General features: G+C 46.1%; 1 protein-coding gene across 1 annotated transcript in view; it reads right to left on the bottom strand.

Moving 5' to 3' along the window:
- HMCN1 (hemicentin 1) overlaps nt 1-24906 on the bottom strand; it is a 173542-nt gene that overhangs the window by 24186 nt on the left and 124450 nt on the right. Inside the window, 31 exon segments of the mRNA XM_039555766.1 lie at nt 765-846; nt 1324-1514; nt 1990-2124; nt 2579-2792; nt 3161-3351; nt 4509-4778; nt 5012-5146; nt 5290-5427; nt 5568-5675; nt 5854-6018; nt 6202-6323; nt 6500-6656; nt 7033-7160; nt 7906-8050; nt 9071-9212; nt 12168-12304; nt 12770-12851; nt 13507-13697; nt 14351-14629; nt 15642-15739; nt 15913-16096; nt 17490-17614; nt 18182-18341; nt 19377-19526; nt 19750-19881; nt 19995-20076; nt 20301-20503; nt 20624-20737; nt 20919-21080; nt 23950-24046; nt 24453-24640. Of these exon segments, the coding sequence (XP_039411700.1) occupies nt 765-846; nt 1324-1514; nt 1990-2124; nt 2579-2792; nt 3161-3351; nt 4509-4778; nt 5012-5146; nt 5290-5427; nt 5568-5675; nt 5854-6018; nt 6202-6323; nt 6500-6656; nt 7033-7160; nt 7906-8050; nt 9071-9212; nt 12168-12304; nt 12770-12851; nt 13507-13697; nt 14351-14629; nt 15642-15739; nt 15913-16096; nt 17490-17614; nt 18182-18341; nt 19377-19526; nt 19750-19881; nt 19995-20076; nt 20301-20503; nt 20624-20737; nt 20919-21080; nt 23950-24046; nt 24453-24640 (4707 nt within the window).

Below are 24906 nucleotides of genomic sequence, written 5' to 3'. Positions count from 1 at the left end.
ACGTTACAACACCAGCAATAGGCTGGTTTGAATATGCAGCAATCTGAGCACTGAAGTGGAGATTAAGGCCCAGCTACATGAGCACATGCTCTTCTTTATTGCCAAAATGGGTTGTTTTTCATAAAACCCACAGGAAAATGTTATTAATCATGTCAAGAGACAACAGAGGGGTAAAGAACAGACCCACACTGCTTGAGGCTATAGTAGGAAGGGCATGTTTAGAAATTCTCCTACTAGCAAAGAAAAATTCTAACATTATTTTTGCGAAAAATAAAATATTGTCAGTGAGAATTAGGATTCACCTCATGTAACCTGCTTAATTGATAGGTTGGGAGTCTAGTTTATTCCAGCTGTATTGAGTGAACTAAGAGAAACAGGCACTTTCAGAGAGTGATTCAGCCCATTCCACACTGGTTTCTAAGGCTCAACCGCCCTTTACATTCCTCTCTTCTTTGACCTCAATTACAGCTTAGACCAGACTCTCAAATATTCATGATGAAAGATGCCCAGAGAAGCTCTGGCTGCCCCAGCCCTGGAAGTGTTCAAGGAGCAACCAGCTCTAGTGCAGGGTGTCCCTGCCCACAGCAGGTGATCTTCAAGGGCCCTTCCAACCCAAGCTGTTCTACGATCCCATGGAAGAGGAGATGAGTCCAAACCTCCAGGGCAGTGCCCAACCTGCAACACTCTCCCAGGAGCTGCCTGCACCTCCCCACAGGCAGGTTTTCACTCCCATAAGGGGCATTAAGTCTCCCTTTGAGCCTTACTCTGTAGGGTCAGTGTCAGGCTGCGCTCCACCACGCCCGCCTCGTTGGTTGCCACACACTTGTAGTCACCAGCATCTTCATTCTGAGGAACAAAACAGGGGCTCAGTTCACAGGACCCCACCTGGCAGGGAATCTTAACCCCAATTCGAAATGCAGACACGAGTTCATGGGGAAAAATAGGGATCTTGTTGTTCAGATTAGGAAACTAGATTTGGAATAAGAGATTTGCACGTGGAGAATGCAACTGCTTTTCAGCTGACCCGTAGAACACAGCTCTCTTAAGGTCAAGAGCAAAGGTCCCATTTAAATGGTCATGACCAGGATCTCACACACCAACAATTAGTATGTAAATTCAGTCCTTCTGACAAGCAGGGAGAACTCTGACCCCCTGGGGGTTTTTGCCTCAATAATTTGAATCTAATTCTAGTCTGAATGAAAACATTTGTTAAAGGTAAAAGCAAAAAAGGATAAATGGCTAGCCTGACTCTTTCAAACCAACGTGATCAGCAATATCAGTATCAAGTTCAAGGCAGACACTCAGTATCAGGGCAGGACTCACCACGGTGCCGTAGATAGCGAGGGAACCATTCACAAGCTGTCGGATTCTGTTGCTAATCTGAACTCCCACTCCTTTTTTGCTCCACTGGATGGTTGGAGGGGGATCTCCCCTGACTTCACAATTCAACATGGCATTGCCACCCAAGGGCTCGATTCGGCTGGAGTGGTAATCCCCTTTGAAGACTGGAGGCTCTGAAAAAACAAGGGATGGCAGAGAAATAGTAGAGCCAAAATAAAATGTCCTTAATGATAACCGCTGGCAGGGATCACTCACCTCTGACTTTCTGAAGGGGGAATTTCAACCTGTTCGGATTTTTCCCATTTAGCCATCAGCAAGGTATTAAATACTAGGGGGGATGGCTTTAAACTGACAGCAGGAAGGTTCAAATTGGATATTAGGGAGAAATTGTTCCCAGGGAGGGTGGGGAGGCCCTGGCACAGGTTGCCCAGAGAAGCTGTGGCTGCCCCATGATCCCTGGAAGTGTCCAAGCTCAGGTTGGGTGGGGCTTGGAGCAGCCTGGGCTAGTGGAAGGTGTCCCTGCCCATGGCAGGAGGTGGCACTGGATGAGTTTTAAGGTCCCTTCCCACTCATCCCATTCTGACTCCACCATCCAAACCCAATGGTTACATTGCCCAGCAATGACCACAGCTGCTGAATTTCACCTACCTTTGACGTACACGAAGCCAATGGCCTTGATGGAGCCCACTGTGTTCTCTGCAGAGCACACGTAGGTCCCGGAGTCCTCCTTGGACACCCTCTCAATGAGCAGCTCACTGTGCCCATTGACATCGTCGTACTGCGCTGCAGGCAGAGCAGGGAAAGGGTCATTCCAGGGATTGAAACAGACACAGCTCACAGGAGCATTTGAATCTGTGCACTGCTCAGCAACACAGCTCAGAGGCCCTCCAGGAATGCACAGAAAGCCCCTGCAGTGACACGTGCCCACAAGCACCCATTCACTTCAGCTGCCCCTTAATTTTGAGCATCAGTGGCTGGATGCTGAGTAAATACCATCAGATATGAATGTTTTTAATGTGTTCCATTACTGGCAACAGAAGAGGGATGATTTCTTAATTACCTTCCTTATAGCTTTGTCTCAGAGGCAGTTTAAGTACATGATTGCATAACACTAAAGATACTCCTCACACAATCACTAACAGTTTATTCCAGCTAGAGTTTTCTTATTCCCTGCCCTAAGCTGCAATGCTGCACAGGGGAAAACAACTCTGCAGCCAAATGACCATCAGGGACCCACCTGGAATGATGTTATTGTTAAAGGTCCACGTTATTCTGGGGACAGGTATCCCAGTTGCTTTGCAGGTTAACCTGAGCTGTTCTCCTTTGGTCAAGGCTACATCTCCAGGCAGTTCAGTGAAAGCTGGGAGCACGTGGACTGTCAGGGTGACCGTGTGCGTGTCCTCCCCAGCAGTGTTGGTGGCAATGCAGGTGTAACTGCCAGAGTCTTCAGGCTGGAAGGAAACATGATGGGGAAATTTCAGCTGGGATATATCCTACAGCTTGGATATATCCTTCAGCACACACCACTTGTATCAGTAAGAGAATCCTGAAAGGTTTGGAACAAGCATTCAGCAGAAATGCTCAGCTGAGCTCTTCCACTTCCCTAAATTTGAAGGATGACCAACACTTCTTTTTACCCTTTCTGGGGATTTACCACTACAAATTCTTCATAGAGTTTACTCCCCAGTGGAAAATGAAACTTTTAAAATTATTTTGGAACACTAAGAACAAGAAATCAAAATAAAACAATGACTAACCCAGAAGCGGATCTTATCACTGCCAAATGTGTCCAGTAATAGCTTAGCTTTAGGGAACTTACAACAACATTGTCCAAAATGAGGTCTCCACCAGGCACAGTCTGGTATTTTCCCACTGTCTCTCTTAACAGCATGTTGTCCTTCCTCCAGTTAATTGTTGGTGTTGGGATCCCCTCAGCCACACAGGACAGAACAGCCTGGGAGCTCTCCGTGACCGTGTACTGCGTATCCGTGCTGTGGATCCTGGGTGGAACTGTGGGGAGGACATTAGAAACATTTTTTCTGGGTATTATCCAAGCACAACACTGGACTGAAAAAACCCCTGTCTGGACCTTCTGGATTGTCCATGTCCATCAGTGACCATGTGCTGAAATTCAAGCAACTGGCCAATATTACAACTCAGTAACATTCCCCTATATTAAGTAGCACAGTTTTTTCTGAACTCCTCCCTGGACATCCCTAGCTCCCTACTCTCTGTGGGGTCACGCTGATACACATTGTTTCCCTACAGTCCCACTTATCACAGAATAACAGGATGGTTTGGGCTGTGTAAGAGACGGTCCGAAGATCCCTCATCTGCCTCACGATCATCGCCAAGGACAGAGACTGAACACAGCAGTCCTGGCCTGGCTGAGGTGGGATTGTTTGCCAAGTGTGGCCTACGGGTGTGCCCACTGGGAACTGGTACACATTCCTGAGGAAAATTCGTGCAGGTCACAATGGACTGCGCCGTTCTTGCTGCCCAGGCGGGAAGGACTGCGCTGAAGCGGAAAGGAATGACCTGTCCTGTGCACCTCTCCAGTACACCTGTCTTGTACGTCTGTCCTGTACCTGTTTCCCAAAGCAACAGACCCCATAACAACGGCTGTAGATTTCCCAACCTCTTGGCCAGTTGCCCCTCGCTTCTGAAAAGGACTATAAAGGGACCTTCTGAAATAACCGAGTCAGAGATCTCCCCATGGAAAGAAGACGAATCTATTGGCAGAAGACCACGAGGACTTCGTCTCATCCGTTGGTAGCTATTGCCTCACTTTTTCCCCCTCTCTACTTTGTTTCTCTCTCTCTCTCTCTCTCCCTCTTACTCTCTTCTATTGCATTACTGTGTTGTGGGCACTTAATAAAGGTGCACTGTTTTGATTAAAACTGAAATCTCTTGTGTCCTTTTACACTCTGAGATCGATAAACGAACCATCACGACCCCCGCTTGCATTAGCGGATCGTGACAGGCTGGAAGGGACCTTAGAGCCCATCTCATTCCAACCTCCTGCCATGCACAGAGACACCTTCCACTAGCCAGGTTGCTCCAAGCCCCGTCCAACCTGGCCTTGGACACTTCCAGGGGTGGGGAGTCCTCAGCCTGTCTGGACCAGCCGTTGCAGTGCCCCCCACCCTCCCAGAAGAGTTCCTCACTGTGCACGGTGAGCTCCGTGCTGGAGGTGCTGGATCCCGCGGGATTTGCCGCTGTGCAGGTGTAGCGGCCGCCGTCCCTGGGCTGCACAAACAGGATCTGCAGAGCTCCTGTGCTCAGGATCCTCCTTTGCATGGACTCTGTTATCTGTTGCCCATCCTTATGCCAGCTGATCTCTGGCCCAGGGTAGCCTTCAGCCTCACACTGCAGAGTGACAGACTGATCAACAGCAATGACGTATTCCTTCACGTGGGACTTGATAACCGGAGGAACTGGAAGGAACAAAGACAATTATTAAAAGAAGTAGATGCTGTAAGAAGCATGGAACACTTTATATCTTAGTGAAAATAATTCTAAAAGCATATCCTAAAGCAGACATCAAACTAAAAGAAATAAACCTGCTGGGCTCTGTTCAGCATCACATCAAACAGGAAAGCACTTAGGTCCCTTTCTATTGCTCAGAATTGTGTTTGGACCAAGAGAAGGCATTGAAAAGGTGATTTACCTTGAACTTTCAGCTTGATCTTCCCCAGAGCAGTGCCAGCTGGATTCTGAGCAACACACATGTATGTGCCACCATCTTCCACAGCTGCTCTGGCAATCTGCAAACTGCCACTTGGCTGGATGATGTAACTGTTCCCTAAAGCAAATATAATTGAAGTATGCCACTTCTGGTTTGATGTTTGGTTTTAAATGAACGGAGAGGAGGAACCCAAGTTTCAGAAAAGAAAATGGGTGTCTGTGTCATGGGAGCAGGCGGGGTCCCAGGCTTTGGGAGGATACCTGTGGTGATGATGTTGATGCCCTCCTTCTGCCATGTGATCACAGGCTGAGGAGTGCCTGTGGCCTCACAGGGCAGCACAATGGGATTGTTCACAATGACATCCAACGCCCCCGGCTGGGCCTGTATAACGGGCGCCTCTGTGGAATGAAAGAAAAAGGAAAAGCAGAACATTCAAGGCTAGGAAAATACAGAAGAGCACTAAAATTGCACAACCTGAGCAGGCTGAAGTAGCAATGCTGGCTGCCAGAACAGCCTTGCTCTTCAGCCTCCATCTTACCATGCACATGCAGAGTGACATGCCTGTGGGCAGAGCCCGCGGCGTTCCGGGCCACGCAGGTGTACCTGCCCCCGTGGGCCAGCTGGGCAGAGGGGATCTCCACAGCTCCTGGGGCAGAGAGAGCACCACAACATGCAGAGTATCCTCGAGACACAGGTGCTCCCTTGCAGCATCCCTCATTTCATTCCAAGCCATTGGAGAGGGGATCTTTGGGGGATTGTTTGCATTTCTGTAATTCATTACTTACAGATGTGCCTGACTGCACTGATTTCCTGCAGCACATTACCTGAAGAGAGAATTCTGTAGCCATCTCCTCTAGGAAGCAACTTGATGCCATTTTTGGTCCAATGAACTGAGGGGATGGGAACTCCAGAGGCGGTGCAGGAAACCACAGCTGGAGACAGCTTTGTTACCAGGAGCTCTGTGGCTTCATCTGCTATGGATGGGGGCACTGAAAATGAAGAGCAGGGCAAAGGTTATTTGCCCATGTTCACTTGTTACAAATCCTTGGAAACACCAGAGACTTATGGATATCAGTATCAAAGAGGAATGAAATAAAAATCTCATCTCAACATTGGAACACCTCAAGGAAGTTCTGGGTGCCACACACATGTAATAGCAATATCCCCTGTACCTTGAACAGTGAGCTCAACTGCTCTTTGATCTTCTCCTGCATCATTTGACACAGAGCACTCATAGACAGCAGTGTCATCCACAGTGGGAGAAATGATTACTAAGGAACCTGAAGACAGAAGTCTGAACAAAGGAAAAAGAAAGTAAAAGCCATTAAAATACTTCTTTCCTTCTCAGGTAATCAGCCCACTGAATTTGCTGGCTAGACAAGGTAGTGTTTAAGCACAGCTAGATTTTTCAAGTGCCAAAATCATCCCTGAAAACTTAAAACCCAGAGTGAAACAGAAAACACCTCTCACCTGTATGTATTCTGGTTCTGGTCAACACTAAGCAGATGCCCATTCTTTTTCCAGCTAATTACTGGTCTGGGAATTCCAGTGGCTTCACAAGGCAAAGTGGTTTGCACATTTACAGTAACTGTGATATTCGTCTGCCCAGGAGCAATAGCTGGAGGAACTAAGGACAAACAAAGCCTAATTATTTAGAACAATTACACACACACACACACACACATATATATATATATGCACACCCACACATTTCTCTCGCACCTAAATATGTTGAGCTGAACTGTCTGAACACATTGACTTAATTTTTATAAAGACTGATTTGACAGCAGTAAACCGATTAACACAGAGCACGGGGTGCGTCAAGTCTTCCTAGTTCAGGATAAGGAATAAATAGTTCATTCTCAGGAATACTTAGGATGTATTCCTAAGACTGTACATTTCTCCCTTTTTTTTTTTTTACCAGAGCAGCTAAGAAGGGGCTAAACTGAAACTGCCTCTGGCAGAAGAAACCTGCTGTCAGCGGCTTCAGCCCCAAGCTTTACCAAGGACGTGCAGGTCGACGCGCCGGCGCTCGCTGCCCACGGCGTTGGTGGCCATGCACACGTATCTGCCCGAGTCAGCCACCTGTGCCCAGGGGATGTGCAGGGACCCATCCTCCAATACGGAATACCTGCAACAGAGCAAATGGTGCTGCCCACCATCCATCCACAGGGCCACGGGCTGCCCTGGCAGCGCAGAGCAAGAGATGACTCAGGAGACACAACCAACGGCCTAAATGTGCCATGCGTTCATCGGGGCGCGGAGTTTTCTCACATATTTTACTCTTTCCCAGCACATCCATTTCCCAAAGAAATGATGAAATCTGGCTGACATGGTGATTTCACATAAATTATACTGGATTTACAGAAAACACCCAACCCCCTTTTTTATGGTTTCTCATTTAACCTTAAAAACCCTAATTAATGCCTGTACTTTTTCTTTGCAATATAACAGAATTCCTTAGCATTTGCTCAGTTCTAGAAAATACCAAACTACTTCCCTATAAAACAGTCAGAAGACAGAAACCATTCACTATAATAAAAGTTGGTACTAGAACATGTATAAAAAGTTTCATGTATTAGAAAGTACAGAATAGCTTTTGGTCTGCGTGAATTGCTTGGCTTCATCCTAAAAGTCTGTGTATATATAAAAATCTAAAGATCTTTCACATTTACTGCTCAAAATCTCTAATGTCAGAATAATTATTATTATATTTGGTTGCCAAAGGAGTTTTTTTATCCTTCTTAACAGCAAAAGGGTGAAACCTTTGGTGCTGCTACTTTTCTGTAGAACAATTTCATGTCTAATTAAGTTTCTGTAATAAATATGTTCTTAAATAGCAATGAAGAATATTTATGCTGACTTCTGGACAATACCTGGAATTGTTTCCAGTAAAAACAGCCCCATCCTTCCTCCAGGTGATCCTGGGGGCTGGGACTCCTTCTGCAGCACACTCCAGCAGGGCAGAGGCATTGATGTGCACCACAGCAGTCTGGGGGCTGCTCCGGATCGTGGGAGCCACTGCAAGGGAGAATTGCTGATAATACAAAGGAAGTAATTCTACATTGCCATGATTGAAACTGAACACATGAAAAGAGGTGCAGCAGCAGGTTTGGGGTCACTGGAAAGACAGGAACAAATTTCTTACCATTCTGGGTGATGGTAATTGCCAAGGTGCAGCAGGGAAGGAGAAAGAAAGTTTGGCTGAAGTGCACTGCAAAGGTCAGCTCTGCAAGTTAGTGCAAAGGGCATCACTGAGCTAAAACAGTGGGAGTTCAGCACATGGAATTCAGCAAGCTAAGTTAGTGGGGATACCCTTGCTTCCTGATTACTCTCTGACAAAAAAGGACTTCAGCTGGACCAGGTAAGGCAAATCATTGGGAGCACAGTGTAAGGCAGGGCCCATGTGACTGGGCTGGGAACAGAACAGAAAAAGGGAAAAAGTTCCCTCCAGTCACCTGACTGTGAGAGTAGAACAGCTTCTCATCAGACTAGAGGTGAGAAAATAAAAAGGTTTAAAATGGAGCTCAGGGCTATGGTAGCACAGGACAAGTATCGAGCATAAGGCCTCTCAAGCCCTGTCCTCTCCAGGTGCAGAGAAGCTGCCACAGCTCTCAAGTAACCTGCCAAAGTGGTGGCCAAGCCAGCTGTGAAACCTTGTTCCCAAGGTGCCAGTCAAATGCTTCTAACAATTGCTCTGGGTTTGTCCAAGAGTGTTTGTCAGTCCTGGACATGGGTGTTCGCTCTGGATGTATCCTGACTCCATGTCAGATGATGGCTGGATGCAGCCCCTGCTCACAGAAGCACAGATGGATGGAGAGTGAGCCATGGGGAGTGCCCAGCAGGTCCCTTAGTCTGGGGGCCAGCTGTGGACTTGGCAGTGGGACACGAGGCCGTGCACATGGCCCCACAGTTTGGGCATGGCCTGAGTGGCCAACACGTGCCTGGAAAGCAACCACAAATGCTCAGTCCCTGCTGCCTGAGCTCCTGCAGAAATGCCATGCAAAGCCCAAGCTGCCTGAGGCTGCTCCATGACGTTACCGTGCACTGCCAGCAGGAACTCCCTGGTGGTTTCCCCTGCCACGTTCCTGGCCACACAGGTGTATCTGGCGCTGTCACCCAGCTCGGCGTTGTTGATCTGCAGGTACCTCCCGCTGGACAGGATCCGCAGCCGGGGGCCTCCCTGTGGGCACACAGACACAGGCAGGGGTTTAGAGCTTCACTGCTGGCCTCTCGTGAGCACTGAACATCCTTCCGCTGCACAGCAATAAAAGCCAGGAGAGAAGGGCACCGATAAACCAGGGACCAAACTCATTGCTGCCTTTACATCCCTGAAGAGAAGAGGGTAGTTTTCAAAACTTATCACTGCTTACTGGCTCTCCATTGAAACCCCTGCTGGGGCTTGTGCCTGAAGGAGGCAGCTGTTACAGAGCCAAAGGGCTCTGGAGTTTTAATGGAAGGGGAAGCTAATACCACATGATTAATTTAATATCTTTATGATCTATGCGCTCCACAGGCAGAAGGAATAGAAGTTTCTCTACACTGTTCTTCCAGCATCACAGACTGGCTCAGGTGGGAGGCAGCACAGGCTTAGCCAGCTCAGTTTACCAGCCGGGAGTTCACCAGCTAGCAGTTCTGGGCACAGGCTGCCCCTCTTCCCAGCGCTACAGTGACTCCACCGCCCCTGCCAGAAGCCAGTTCAGTGAGAGCACTGTTACCATACCCAGCCTGGGTCGTGCCTGCATCAATCACTGACAGCAACATCAGCTACGAGTGCTCAGAGACCTGACTGGATAAAAACCAGCAGGAAAAAGAGCACAAACTCAGCTTTTCCAGTATGTGCCACCCTCTGGATGGAATTGAAAGCTGACATTCCCATCTACTCTTCTGGTTAGAGAGTCTGAGAAGGGCATCCCAGAGAAGTGAAACTCCTCTGGTTCTGCAGTAGCACGCTGGTAGCCTGCTTCACACCAGGCACCAGCTCCAAGGCTGCAGTGCAGGGCTGGAGCTCTCAGGTGACCCAATTCACTAGCAGGGTGGGTTATTGACAGATTTTGGGCAATCACTGGCCTTTCCTGTTGAGAACACAACCTGTGTGATGGTTTCTAAACACAGAAACCTAGAGATGACATAAGACAGGGGATGAAGCTGTAACTTAATCCTTAGTCTCTACTCAAAGTAATCCAGAAAACCGACTTCGGAAAAAAAATACAAATTCAGCAAGTCTTGAAGTGTTTGAAAAAAGACAGGTTAGGCCAGGAAGCGCCTATCTACTTCTTTTCTTAACCCTCAAAGTGCATTTCCAAAATCCCTGAAGAGTGCCAGAACTCCAAAGCTGCTGGAGGCCAGATCTTTCCATAGTTCTGCTGCCAGAGAAGGTGGTGCTGCACAATTCCATCACTCAGGATACAGAGATGGACTAGGGCAGGCCTGACACCTCAAAATCTGCTCACTGGAAGACAACAAAAGCAGGAGGAATGACATCCCCCACAACAAGGCTGCTTCACAAAACCAGTGATACTTAAATTGAAATAACACTGCAGGCCAAGAACCTGCCTTTCTCCAGCCCTCTCGTCACTGTGACGCCTTCACTTTTCCAGGCAAGGGGGATGATTTGCCAAGGAGCTCCTCACCTCTCTTCCCACACCCAAGGACACCCATTTCCAGATGCTCAGGATTAGTCAGCTGTTACATTTCTTTGGGGTTGAGAAAGCAACCAGGCATTGGGGAGGACACTGATTTCTCCTGATGTCTAGAATATCAGCTCATAGGTGGGGAGGCCCTGGCACAGGGTGCCCAGAGAAGCTGTGGCTGCCCCTGGATCCCTGGAAGGTTGGACGGGGCTTGGAGCATCCTGGGCTAGTGGAAGGTGTCCCTGCCCATGGCAAGGGGTGGAACTGGATGGGCTTTAAGGTCCCAAGAAGCCTCAGTCCTCACATTCTGACAAGAATTCACAAGGCAGGAGGAGAACCAGCAGTGCAAAGATAATTTCCAGGTTACTGGCTGAGCACCTCAGTATTTCCTCTACTTTCGTTTCCTGGTGAATGTTTTTAACAGCAGCTGCTTTTCATGGTTTATGTTCGCTAAGCATTGCTTTTAAAACACAAGCTTTCCAATGAAGGCTAAGGCAAAAAGCATTCATATATTTTATTTCCATGCCTTGTTCATCCTTGTTTTCATTAAAAAACCCCACTACCCAATTAAAGAATTAACTGTCCAGGAGTAGAATGTTCCTGTTAAATTTGTTTCCAGCTGGTTCCTGGGCTACATTAAGATCATGGTCCCTAGCAGCACTTTGTAAGACATGTTCACCCACCACATCCTTCTTCCAGTAATATTTAATTCTTCTAAATCTACCACAGAGAAAGAGCCTGAGGAATGGCATGTCAGAGGAAAGGAAACAAGCAGAAACTTGGGTGAAGGTTTAGTGATGAATCACAGTTAAGGGAGACGATTCATAATCTGTATTTGTTTCCTCTTTATTAATGAATAAAGGTTGAGAGAAAATTTCAATGAAGTTCAATTAATAACTGAACTTCAATATTTAGTTGAAAAGCACCTGTGAGTGATCCCAAGGATGGGAAGGAAAAAAATTCTTTCTGTATAAACCATCCTCATCTTGCTAATTGTCTCTCAACCAGCAAAGACTCTCTGCCTTGCCAGCGTCTTGGCACTATGGAATTCTGAGTGGGAAGAATGCACTTGGTACAAAATCTGGTGATTAGCAACCCATTTTCTTTTAAAGAATTTCAATTCCTTTCTAAATGCTACTAGAGTAGGAGGATGCATAATATAGCCAAAGGAAACACAGAGTGCAGTCTTGTCTCAGCTACCTTTCCTGGGAAGCCATTCAGGAGTTTACCGAAGGCTTCTAGCATTGCTCAGAGGATCCAGGAGGAGCAAGGGATCCCCCTAAAGGAAAAAAGAACAAGTAACAGCGGGATGGCCACTTCACATGCCTGCTGGCTCTGGGGGCTCAGTTGAGGCTGACTGCAGTGGCACTGGGGCTACCCAGCTGCTGTGAGTTCCAGGCACATAACTCGGGCTGAGGGGAGAGTGAGCGGAGCAAGAGACCTCGAGCACTGCTGTGACAAGTGCAGGGAGCAAAAGGCCAGCACGAAGGCTGGAGCCTCGGTACCTCCAGCAGCTCTCCGTCCTTCAGCCAGGAGATGGTGGGAGGAGGCACAGCGTCCGACCTGCACTCCAGAATGACCTGGCTGTTCTGCAGCACTGCCACCTCCTGGGGCCCTCCGGCACCAGCGATGTTGGGGGGGACTGGCACAAAGACAGAGAACAAAATCAACACCACACATATGAACCATCAGGAGGACTACTTATTGAAAACTTCCAATTTATCTCAAGTTTAAAATAAATGCAAAGCTGTGGTATCATTAATTAGTTCTTCCTCTCAATACCTGTGTTAAATACATCAGTATATTTCACATCTCTATAGAGTGAGCACAAGAAACTTGATCCAGCCAAATACTGACATCTGTGAGCTTCCTGGATATTCAAAATAAGACTTGGAATTGTAACAGAAATCAGGTGGAACTTCCCTGCTAATTGTATATCACATTCAGAATAACCATCCTTAACCAGAAACATTAATTATGACCATATGGTGTAATATCACAGAGTATTTCATCTTTAGGAATATGTGTTTGTTAAATGAGATGCTGACATGTACCTTAGCAGTTTACACTTTGAAGAAATTTTTTTTTTCCCCCAAGTTAAACTTACCATGCACTCGTACCAAATATTCCTTATCATCATCCCCTGCCAGGCTAGATGCCAAACACATGTATCTTCCTGTGTCCTCCACCTGGAAACACAGGGACAACTTCAGCAGAAACCTCAGATTATGGGAAAAATTCAGCAAAACCAAGAAATACAAACACGGTAACAACATACAACAGGCAGCACCTGAACACAAGCACAGGCGCTACAGAATTCCTGGAAAGAAAGTGATGAAGTTCTTGAATACTTCTTTATTTTACTGTGATGGGGTTACTCAGAGATGGCTCAGGAGTTGCAGGACTCCATAAGATCTCTCTGGATAATGTGTCTCCAGCACTAAAGATGGAACTGGCTGTAGCGATCCATCTAAGGAAGGCTCAGGTTTGGGCACTGGGGAAATCCTTTTGTGCACAGTGTCATTAACATCTTGATGGTTTCTCCTTCCTATAAACTCCTCGTTCTACAGCCCAGAAGTGTTGGTCTTACAAACAAAACAAGCAGCAATCAATCCCAAGCCCTATCCAACTTCTGTCTGGGGAACTTCACCTGGGCATCCACAGCTGGATCCAACCTTAGTTTATTGATTCAGGTTTTTAAAGCTTGTTTGCCCTGGACCCTTCTCTAACCACCAATGCAGGTGGGTGAATTTTAGGGGTTTTTAGGACACCTCTGAGGATGGTCCTAAGGCAGGAACCATTTTAGAGATTGCAGAACTGAGCCTGTTTTGAAACAAACACTACCTGAGCACTGGTTATTCGGAGGGCTTCTCCTAGCACGTGAATATTGTCAGTCTGCAGCAGTGGGCGCCCATCCTTCATCCATGAAATTTTGGGCACTGGGATGCCAGAGGAGATGCAGAGAAGCTCAAGTGCGTTGTTAACAATGACAGAGAGCTCTTCTGGTTCATCTGAACCATTAATACGAGGTGGCTCTGTGGAAGGAAAAACATTCTAGTTCTTTATGGACTCAAAACACCTGTAAAAACCAACTGAAAACATGATCTTGTGGGTAGAGTCTGTAGAATTAGTCTACATTAAATTATTTCTGTGTATCATGAACTCACTGAGGAAGTCAGGTAATTTCTATCTGAATCTGCCTATTAATTTTATGATTTAGTATTACTAGTTGGAAAATGTTTTCAAAAACACAGGTAAAACATATATAATTTCAGCAAATATATTTATCAGCCTTTAACTGTTGTGCTTTCAGCTGCGCATCTTCCTGTCAAACTGAATTTCTGCTAAGCAAAGATACTAATTTATAGCATATGGTTATATTAATTATAGCACATTTCAGTACTTGGGAAATACATACTGCATTGCACATTCACACATCTTTAGGTATCTTTCATTTCCTTATTTCTCTCATTTATCATTTATTGAAACGACCAGGCTGGACAGGGCTTGGAGCAACCTGGGATAGTGGAAAGTGTCCCTGCCCATGGCAGGGGGTGAAACTGGATAGGCTTTAAGGTGCCTCCCAGCCCAAATCATGCTGGGATACTGTGAGCCTATGAAATACTCCTTATCCCTGAAGCTGTTTTAAGTGTCATGTCACTGCTCACGCTGTGAGGTGACCACTCACCCAGCACCTTCAGGACGAAGTGCTTGCTGCTCTGTCCGGCAGCGTTGGAGGCCACGCAGGTGTATCCGCCCGTGTCCGCAGGCTCCGCCCTCAGCACCTGCAGCACCATCCCGTGCCTGCTGGAGCTCAGGCGAGCCCCGAGGCGCAGGGCCAGCCCGTCCTTGAGCCACGACACGCTGGGGACAGGGGAGCCATCGCTCACACAGCCCAGGGTGGCCACACCGCCCCGCAGCACCAACACCTCCTCCGTGCCTCCCGCGTTGTCCAGGCTGGGCGGCACTGCGGGGACAGAGCTCTGTCACACACAGCTCAGGGACATGGGGACAGAGCTCTGTCACACACAGCACAGGGACACAGGGACAGAGCTCTGTCACACACAGCTCAGGGACAGGGGGACAGAGCTCTGTCACACACAGCTCAGGGACATGGGGACAGAGCTCTGTCACACACAGCACAGGGACACAGGGACAGAGAGAGCTCTGCCACACACAGCTCAGGGACAGGGGGACAGAGCTGTCACAGCTCAGGGGACACAGGGACAGAGCTCTGTCACACACAGCTCAGGGACAGGGGGACAGAGCTCTGTCACACACAGCACAGGGACACAGGGACAGAGCTCTGTCACACACAGCTCAGGGACAGGGGGACAGAGCTCTGTCACACACAGCTCAGGGACACGGGGACAGAGTTCTGTCACACACAGCTCAGGGACACGGGGACAGAGCTGTCACACACAGCACAGGGACACAGGGACAGAGCTCTGTCACCCACAGCACAGGGACAGGGGGACAGAGCTCTGTCACACACAGCTCAGGGCATGGGGACAGAGCTCTGTCACACACAGCACAGGGACAGGGGGACAGAGTTCTGTCACACACAGCTCAGGGGTATTCTGGGCACAGAACAGCAGGAACAGGTGCCCTTCCACACTTCCCCACTTAAATTCCTGTGCTAAACTTCACTTAGAAATTAAATATTATTCTTTCTAAAAAACCTGTGACACATTATGGGAGTTGTAACTAGATGAGCTTTAAGGTTCCATCCAGCCCAAACCACTCCATGATTTTATGATTATGGGTGGTAATTCTGGTAAGGACTTTCTAGGGTTAAAATACTTTCCACTTTAAAAAAATCCCCAACACTTAAAAAGGTTAGTATTTCCCCAGTGATTACCTCCAAGATATACTTGTGGGTGGCTGTGACAAGGTGTTGGTGAGAAAGAAAGCTGAAGAGCAGGTTTAAGAAATTAAGAACTAAGACTATTTACATAAGGCATTTCAGAGACACTCACCCAAAACTCTCAGGTTGTAGTGTTTGTTGTGCACTCCAGCCCTGTTAGATGCTACACAAGTGTACACTCCAGTATCAGATATCTGCACTCGGGCAAGCCTAAGGAAAAAAGCAATTTAAACAAGCTGTAAATGGAATACATGGAACACGTTACCTTTATTATGGCATGGTTTGGATCAAATTTTACTCTTGCTTCCAAAAATAGAGCAGAATTATGCTGATACCGCAAAAGAGAACAGAAAGTGAGCTAGTTAAAAGAAATGAGAACCAACCTGAGGATCTGCCCAGCTGAGAGCAGCCTTATCTGGGAGGAGACAGACAGAGGGAGGCCGTTCTTCAGCCAGTGGAGCTGTGGCGGGGGGGTCCCAGCAGCAGCACATTCAATATTTAGGGAGGTGTCCAAAAGGGCAGTGAGCTCCTCTGCTTCGTCTTTACTATTGGCTATCGTTGGAGGAACTGCATTTTGTAAATGACGGAAAGAAATGTATTAAAACAGGCTCTTGAAACCATTCCACCTTGCAGGAAATCCTGCCCCTAATGCCCCACTGGTAATTCAATGAGAAGATCCCATTTTTTGTACAGTAAATCCTCAGACAATAACATTGAGCACTAAAAGCCATCCATTTACGTATTTCAAATCAGAGGCACTATACAATGACAGTAGAATGATCTTTGATTTGCCAGCCTGTGGCAAAAAAGGCAGAGCTCAGGGCCTGAAGCTCCTGGGGAGAGGACAGTGCAGGAGGGGATGGGCTGAACCCAGAGCCAGACGGGACCACTCAAACTCACATCCTTAAATAAATCTTAAATACAGAGTAATCACAGAGGAGGAAAGTTAGTTTATTGATGTCTGGATGCATCTTCTGACTTCATTCTTAAACAGAGGAAGTTCAAAATGCCTAGGTAAGTATTCTGGCTGATGACACTCACTGCTGCCTTGGGGCTCCTTGGGGTCACAGGTTAGTTTGAAAGCCATGCCCTTGGGGGCTCACTACACAAAGAAGCCCAGCCAGGTGCAGCTCCGGGCTCTGGCTCAGTTAGGATCCCATCACTCACTGTCACAGTGACACCAACAAGATCTTTAAGTTGGTTATTGCTTGAACTTCAACCATTACAAACTGAGCACAAACTCCCTGTTGTTGTGCAGAGCCATTCTGTCCCTAAAAGATGTGCTGTGGTCATTCAGGCCTGTTATTTATGATACCAAAGGTCATCCCTTGTTGCACTATTCATGCCTGTGTTCCCACTGACTCTGAGTCTGTGTAAGTGGGACAGACACCCACCCTGCTGTGAGATCCTGCCTGGGCAGAACTCTCCCCTCTCTCCTCCACTGTACTTAATGAGCACATTTTTCACATAAAATACCCACTCTCTGTGCTGCTAAAGGGTTACACTCACTATCTGCTGGGTGTCAAACTGTGCAATTTCCTCCAACACTCCCTCATTTTTAAACCCTCGGGACCTTTAACTATCAGTTCTCTGCTCTGAGCTGATGTGCTTTGATTGGAATTAGGGAAGACAATACAATAAAACAGCAGTGTCATAGGAAATCAGCCCCAATATATTTTTTCCCACAAGAAATAAAAATTCACTACAAGCAGAATCCCTCTATTACGAAATCCACCAAAGGAATTAATTCCTGTTTATCCCAAAACACATTTACCAGCAATTTCAACCCTTTTGTCATTGACAGAGCATCCTGTGTAGTATCTGCAGCACAGGCAATTGGAAACACGTGCATGCAGGATTCCACTGCAGACAGGCACTCCTCTTTGGGCTCTCCCTTGGGAATGCTCCCAAGGATGGGATTATGGAGCAGACCTTGGGTTTCACATCTGGCAGAACTCACCATATACATTCAGGTTGAAAATCCTGTCCTCCTCTCCTGCAGGATTAGTAGCCACACAAGTGTATTTCCCTGTGTCTGAGGTGAGAGCTCTGGAGATGTTTAATGTGCTGCCATCTGGACTCACTCTACGAGGAGCATCACAAAGCACAGGGAGTTTGTTTAGTGTTCCTCTGACCTGGCAAATCAACAGTCTGGTCTGGACATTTCAGTAACTGCCTCTATGCTCCTGGGAGCTTGGTGAGAGAACCATTGTGTTTTGCAAAATGTTATTGTTAGAGATAGGCTAGCAAGTTTTTCCTAGAGATGTCCTGTTTAACTTTGTTTTAAAATTCAACTCCAGCCAGGCTTTTGAAGGGCCCATAATGAAAAGCATCAAGTAAAATGTTTCCATGGCTCAGATCTTTCCCCTCCAAAGGAACTTAATGACCTTAACAAACTTTGATGAAGCTGATGAACTTTTATGGAATTTATTAACTGAGAAAGATATCAATATCATATACTTATCTCTGTTAAGAAAACAAAATTTTAAAAAATTGAAGTACTAACAAATTATACCTGATTTATAGAAGCTAAGGAGGGAGATGTTCTTAACCTGGCTAAGCTCCAGTTCAACTCTCCTCACACTCCTTCCTTAGGGCCCTCTGAGCTTTAAAATTATACAAGAGAATGCAGTGTCTGCTTATTTTTCTTGCCTTATTCTTTGCAAATCATCGCTGGCAATTGTTTTTCCATCCTTCAGCCACTGCACGTCTGGGGTGGGCACTCCACTGGCACTGCAGAGCAGCTGGACACTCTGTCCCAGGAGGACACTGACCTCACTCGGCATCTCAGAGCCAGCAATGCTGGGAGGAACTGGAAATGCACCATGGAGGGAAGAGATTCAGCAGCAAGAAACGTAACCTGAACTAGAAACAGCCACACTGCAGTAGCTTGTGAGCACCAGCATTTAGTGTAGCACCTGGGGCAGGTTCTCAGCAGCTGTGGCTGCCCCTAGATCCCTGGAAGTATCCAAGGCCACGCTGGATGGGGCTTGGAGCACACTGGCCTAGTGGAAGGTGTCCCTGCCCATGGGAAGGGGTGGCACTGTATGGGCTTTAAGGTCCCTTCCAGCCCAAACCAGTCTGCGATTCTGTGACCAACATCATCATAGCCCTGTGAACGGCCACACTAATTACATCCTAATCAACGTCATTTCCAGCCTGTATTCCCAAGGAACAAGGCTGACAGTCCTGATATCCATGAAGTCAAGACTGTCAGTCCCACTAAGAAGTTTTGAGCATTTCAAGCAATTTCAGACACATTTGATCAAACAACCACCTTGACATTCCATTCCCAGACTCCGGGAAAAACTGGCAGGCAGGGGTACACCAGTGCAATTAGTGGGGATGAGTCATTAGGAACAGAGGAAAACACAACAGTTGCAGACCAAGGGTGATGCACAGCAAGGCAGGAGACAATTCCATAACAAATAAGGATTTGTCATTTGAGGTGCAGTGTTCCTAAGGAAATTCTGGCAGTAGGTCTTTGCTAACTCCTCCCGTGACACAACAGGTACCACTGCTCCCAAATCCATCTCCGTGTGCTGCTCCACAGCCAACCAAGGCAGCTCCAGTGCTCAGCAGGAGGAAGGATGTGACCAGCAACAGACACACACAACTTGCACAACTCTGTTCAAGCTCCACAGTCCGGGCTTAAGGATATTCTTTTCCATGCAAATTTTGGACCAGAAGTACTGAATTCTCCAACCACTCTCACCTCTGGTTACAAAAACAACAGTCCAAATTCTCCACTTTTCTACGTGGTTATGTGATCTCAGTGTCTCCAGCACAGTGTCACATTCACCCGATGTTCACCAGTTCTGCTCCCTGCATCCTCCCCATTCCTTACCTTGGATGGAAAGCACATAGGTTTTCTGAGCTTTTCCCTCTGGATTGGAGGCAATACACGTGTAGGTGCCACTGTCCAGGAGCTGAGAGCGAGCGATCTGAAGCTTGCTTCCACCAGATAAAATATGAACTTCAAGAGAATCCAAGTTTTCTGAAAGACATAAACAAGTCATCATTCCAAACCAGACCACAGGGAGCAAACATCTCTTTTGGGAGAAACTGTTCCATCAAAGTTTCAAAACAAAAATTCCAATCAGTTCTCATAGGAGTCTGTCTAGAGACAGATGAAGAAGAAACACAAACCAGACAGCAAACAGCAAAGTGGGGCCTCAAAGAGGGGAAAAAGGGGAGTGAAAAGCACGAGAGAATGTTACCTATTGTTTTTCCATTCTTAAGCCACACTAATGTGGGTGGAGGAATTCCAGTAGCATCACACACAAAAGTGACAGGATTACTGATGGATTCACTGACCAACTCTTGCTCAGGGCCGTCTATACTTGGAGGCACTGTGAATTGAATTGAAGCAGGAAGAATGTTATGCAAACTGATTTTGAACTGCCTAACCTGCAAAGTCTATGTTATTACAGTAATTATTGAAGATGATACAGAAGGTGCTCACCATAAACATTGAGATGGAAATTTTTATCATCTCGTCCTGCAATATTTATGGCTTTGCACACATACTGGCCCGTGTCAGAAACCTAAAATAAAAGCAAGTTTTAAGAGAAATCATCATGGAGTCTTACTTTAAAGCTACAGTTTAGAGACATTAACAGCCTGTGCCTCTGCTGACTCAAGTTGTTTCTCACAGGACGAGAAGCCTCCAGCAAACACATCTCCTGTGTGCAGCAAGTAAAATACACCACTACAGACTGAAATAATTGCTTGGCACTGGCAGATGCAGCCTCCCTGCAGCCTGGCCCACCTCTGCAGCCTTGATCCGCAGGGTCTGCCCGTCTGCCAGGACCTCCATGGCGGAAGAGTCGGGAATGATGTGGCTGTTCTTGTACCAGGTGATGACCGGGGCTGGGATGGCATTGGACTCGCAGTCCAGGGTCACTGGGGTGCCCACTCGCACGTTCAGCACTGTCACTGACGCTCCCCCCCGGGCCTTGATGCTCGGGGGCACTGGGGAAGGAGCTCAGTTAGTTCTGCATTTGTTTTGTTGAAACAACCCAATAAAGCAGATAAACCTCCCCATATTTTCCAAGCCATAGATATTATTTCAGAAAATGGTAATACACAAACCAAGGACAGTTAGGAAGCTCTTCTTCTGACTTTCCCCAGCTTGGTTCCTGGCAGTACAAGTGTATTCTCCAGCATCTGACAGCTTGGCTCGGGGAATCTGCAGTGTCCGAGCACCTGGAGCGAGGAGAGAAGGCTGGAGATTTGTTCTGTGGCAATTGTGTCAATCCCAAAGGCTGGTTTAAAACTGCAGGCTAAGCACAGACACTGTGTCCCATGAAGAGTGGCAATGGGCCCTATCAAGACAAATCAGACAGAAGCTGAGCCTGAAGGCTGCAGAATAGCTGAGATTCCTCACCAGGCACAATGAAAGTGTTGGAATTTGAATTGACAGGCTTTCCATTCTTGAGCCAGCTGAGATCAGGAGGTGGAAAGCCCATGACCTCACAAGTCAGAGAGATGAAATTATTCACCACCACGGTCAGATTCTCAGGGTTAGTCCCAACAACACTTGGAGGAACTGTGGAGAGAAAAATACATTAATAGCATCTATCACTGCATCAGCAAAGGATACCCCACAAGACCCCGATTTACTACAATAAAGCTGAGTTGCTGCATTTTGCCAAAGGGATAGGTTGCAAAAATCTTTCACATCCTATGAATGGACCAACTGCTTTTTGGATCCATCTGGAAATATGACAAACCAATCTAATGGTCATTCCTGCTCCTATACTTCACAACAACATCAATTATTTCATTTGCAGTCCTTCTGTGCTGGAGGTTTGGGAGGGCTAATGAACCTACCCAAGATCCTGAGGATGCACTGCCAATTTTGTAACACTGGTCATTGGACATTTGCTGTGTGAGGCAGGACAGAGCAAATTCCCATTGGCAGGATATGTAGGATGACTATCACTTCTTCCTGATTTCTTGCTGCTCCATTTCTCTCTGGAACAGTCCATTTTCTGCCCACAGAGACCCCAAACTGATTCCTTCTGACACAGTTCAGAGTTGTTCTGTCAACCAGACAAACCTGTTGCTTAGCAGTGAGCTAAGCACTGGAAAATCCTGGCACACATCATTGCTCCAGGGGGTGCATTCCTTAAGCTTACAAGTCCCAGGATTTTTAAATCAAGAATAGTTTGACATGTGACCTTTCTACAAGAACGATTTAGAATGAAAGAACTGTAAATCTCTTCCTTTTAATAACCCCCAAGCTTTAGCTGCCATGTTTTTGCAGTGGGGATATATAAAACACTTAAGAGAAAAGCAAAAGCATGTTCTTGGCTCTATTGGGTGGAAAAATCATTTCAAAGAACACATGGAATCCTCCTCTTCAAAGACAGAAATGTTGAAGTATTTTGGCCCATCTCCTCCCGAAAGGCTCCAGCTGTTTGCTGTCACTTGAGTGACACAAACCAGTCATAAAGGCAAGTTTATGGCTCCTCTGGGCACTGCACAAACAACAGGAGTCCATGTAAATGGGGAATTTGGTCCATATTTTTCAGCTTGGAATAACTGAAGGATATTTCCCTGATAAAGAGGATAAAATGGTTCACTAGAGCGAGGATTCTCATCTGATGACATTTGATAGCTTTTTATATTTATTTACTTTTACAGTTCCTTTCCCACAGATGTGATTATTGGCAGTGGGTAATTTAATGTACAGGGCCAAATTTCAGCTGTCTTAAATGAAATCTGCTTAAACTGTGTCAGTGGTGGATTTCAATTTCTGCAGCAAAAGACACCCACAAATGCACCACAGACAATCTGCACATGCAAATATATCTGTATGTGCATAAGGACACCATCATGGGCTCAAATATAGCACTCAGCATGAAAATTACCTATTATTTCCCTATTTAAATCTGGGTGCTTATTTCCTATGCTTTAAAAGGTGTTATATTAGTTTTATTTACTCACCTTGGAGACCAGAAGTTAATTTTTCAACTTAATAAAGAGCATCATCTTCAATATTTTATTTAAATTTATGAGAGCACTTCTATTAGAAACACATAAAAATGCTGGGAAATAGCCTTTTTTTGGACACTGACAAAACACAGATCCTGCTGCTTACTGATAATGCATTTTCCTTAGTGCTTCACCCTGTGTGGTCTTTTCCTGAACAGCTACACTCTTAATTTTTCAAATTAAACTGCATTAAGAAAAATAGACCTAAGTTGGTAATACCGTTGAGTTAGAACTGAAGTTTCATGCAAATATTTCTTTTAAGGGGACAGTATTAAGCCATAGTCACTAAAACCAAATATTTTGAAGACAGAAGTTTAAATTTAAACACAAATGTCAGGAAAAGTGAAATATTTTGATTTAAAAGCAAAACTCACACATCAGGAAATCTGAACAGACTCCACTGAAAGAAAATAACTTCTCCGAGAACAACTCCAGGGCAAATGCTTCCCATGACAACACTATTTTTGGCTAAATGCATTGCTGAGTGGCAAAAAGTGCTATAAATCTGTGCCACGTAGTAGGTAAATTTGCTGCGTGTGTGATAAAGGAAAAATGCAATTATTCTGTGTGCAATAAGCTGATTCCTCACATTCCTGGTACTGTCTTTAGGTGGGACAAAGGACAGCCCTTGTTTTCTGTCAGATAAAGCAGATAAAGATGTAGCTGCCAGTATTCCTTGGCAGGCTGAAACATGGAATGGTGCAGAGGAATTGGTGGGAATGACGCTTCTTTGCTCTTCAGGATGGAAAGCTGGAAGTGGGCAGAAATAGAAGGGGAAGTTTGGGTTTACTCTGAAATGTTACTTAGAAATGTCCTGATTTTCTGAAATTATCAGGAGAGGGAAGGGAAGGTGGTGGAGACTGTTCTATGAAAAATGTCTTGATTGTATTTGGTTTAGACTTCTGATGCTTAAGGCCAACATTTGTTTTAAACCTATTGTAACCCCACAAGAAAACCAAAAATAGAGAACAGACGGGAACCTCAAAGGGCACATTTCTAAAAGCCAAGCTTTTACAAGATGTGTATCTTCGTTTAACATTTTCTATCTTTAATTTCTTTGAAAAATGCATTTTCTGAATGTATCAAAACAGACTATAATCCAACCTGCTTATAATTCATGATTCCAGGGCTCAGCAACCCTTACCAGGGAGAACGCAGCCACCACACCAGGCTGCCTCAATAACAATTCCCACCTTCCTGGAACACGCCTGAGGAGCTAAAGCCACGTGTTATCAAGAGCCATGTGTTGTCAAGGTACTTTAAACTGATATTTGAGTTCTGGTCTGTCAGAATCTCCATCACACCCAGTAGGATTCACATGAATGAAGCTGAGCGGGTCTCAGCACTCTGCTAAAAATAACACAGCCAAGCTAAACCAGCATTTGACAAAGACAGAAGTTATCGATGACTGTACTTACTGTGAACATTGAGGTTAAAATACTTCTTGGCACTTCCAGCTATGTTTTCTGCGATGCAGATATACCTGCCAGTATCTGTTATTTGGGAATTCAAAATCTAAGGCAAAAAAAGACAAAATATGGCTGTGGAGCTAATATATAGACAACTCACTGCCAAAGAAGCAAGTGGAGAGGATTAAGTCCAGCTCTCTGCTTTCATAGTTTTATTCAATTTCATTCATCAGTGGGAAGGGAAGTTCTTCAGAACTATTTTCACTATTTTCTCAAAAAAAGTCAATAATATTTTAAAGCAAGTGATTTCACTGATGTGGTTCACAGTATCATCCCACAAATGGCTGGATCTGAGGAAACTACATGGGAGTGAGAAGCAGCAGGTGAGGGACAGGAACAAGGGACAAAACTCCTTATGTTTGCAGCACCTTGTAGGAGAAAGAAAATACCTCCTACTCAGCAGAACCAGACAGTTTTTTCCTGCCAAAAACCAGTTTTTCACTATGAGCTACCTGTAACTTCCTTCCATTGGACAGAAACATGTGTTTGTCATCCTCTGCCAGGAGCTGGCCATCCTTCTGCCAGGTGATCCTTGGGGAAGGGCTCCCGCTGGGAATGCAGTCCATGGCTGCCTCCTTGCTCACCAGCACAGTCACCTCTTCAGGCAGGTCCCCGTCGGCCCCACTGATGGATGGGGGAACTGCAGGGAGCAAAGGTGAGGAGAACACTCCCTCAGCACCTCTCAGGTGGTTGTGAGATTAGACTGGGTTTGCAGGAGGAAGGAGTGAAATCTCCAGTGAATCCAGTGAAAGATAAAGCCATCCCATGAGTAGTTCAGCTGGAACAACTCAGTATAACTCCAAGGACTGCAGCAGAACTACACTTATTCACAGCACACAGAGAGAAGGAGAGGTGAAAACCCATCTTCCAGTTATTCTACCGTGTTCTTTGCCATCAAAATAAAAG

The sequence above is a fragment of the Corvus cornix genome, chromosome 8 (genome assembly GCF_000738735.6).
Source record: "Corvus cornix cornix isolate S_Up_H32 chromosome 8, ASM73873v5, whole genome shotgun sequence".
Lineage (NCBI taxonomy): Eukaryota > Metazoa > Chordata > Aves > Passeriformes > Corvidae > Corvus > Corvus cornix.
This window is presented reverse-complemented; position numbering and strand designations above follow the sequence as displayed.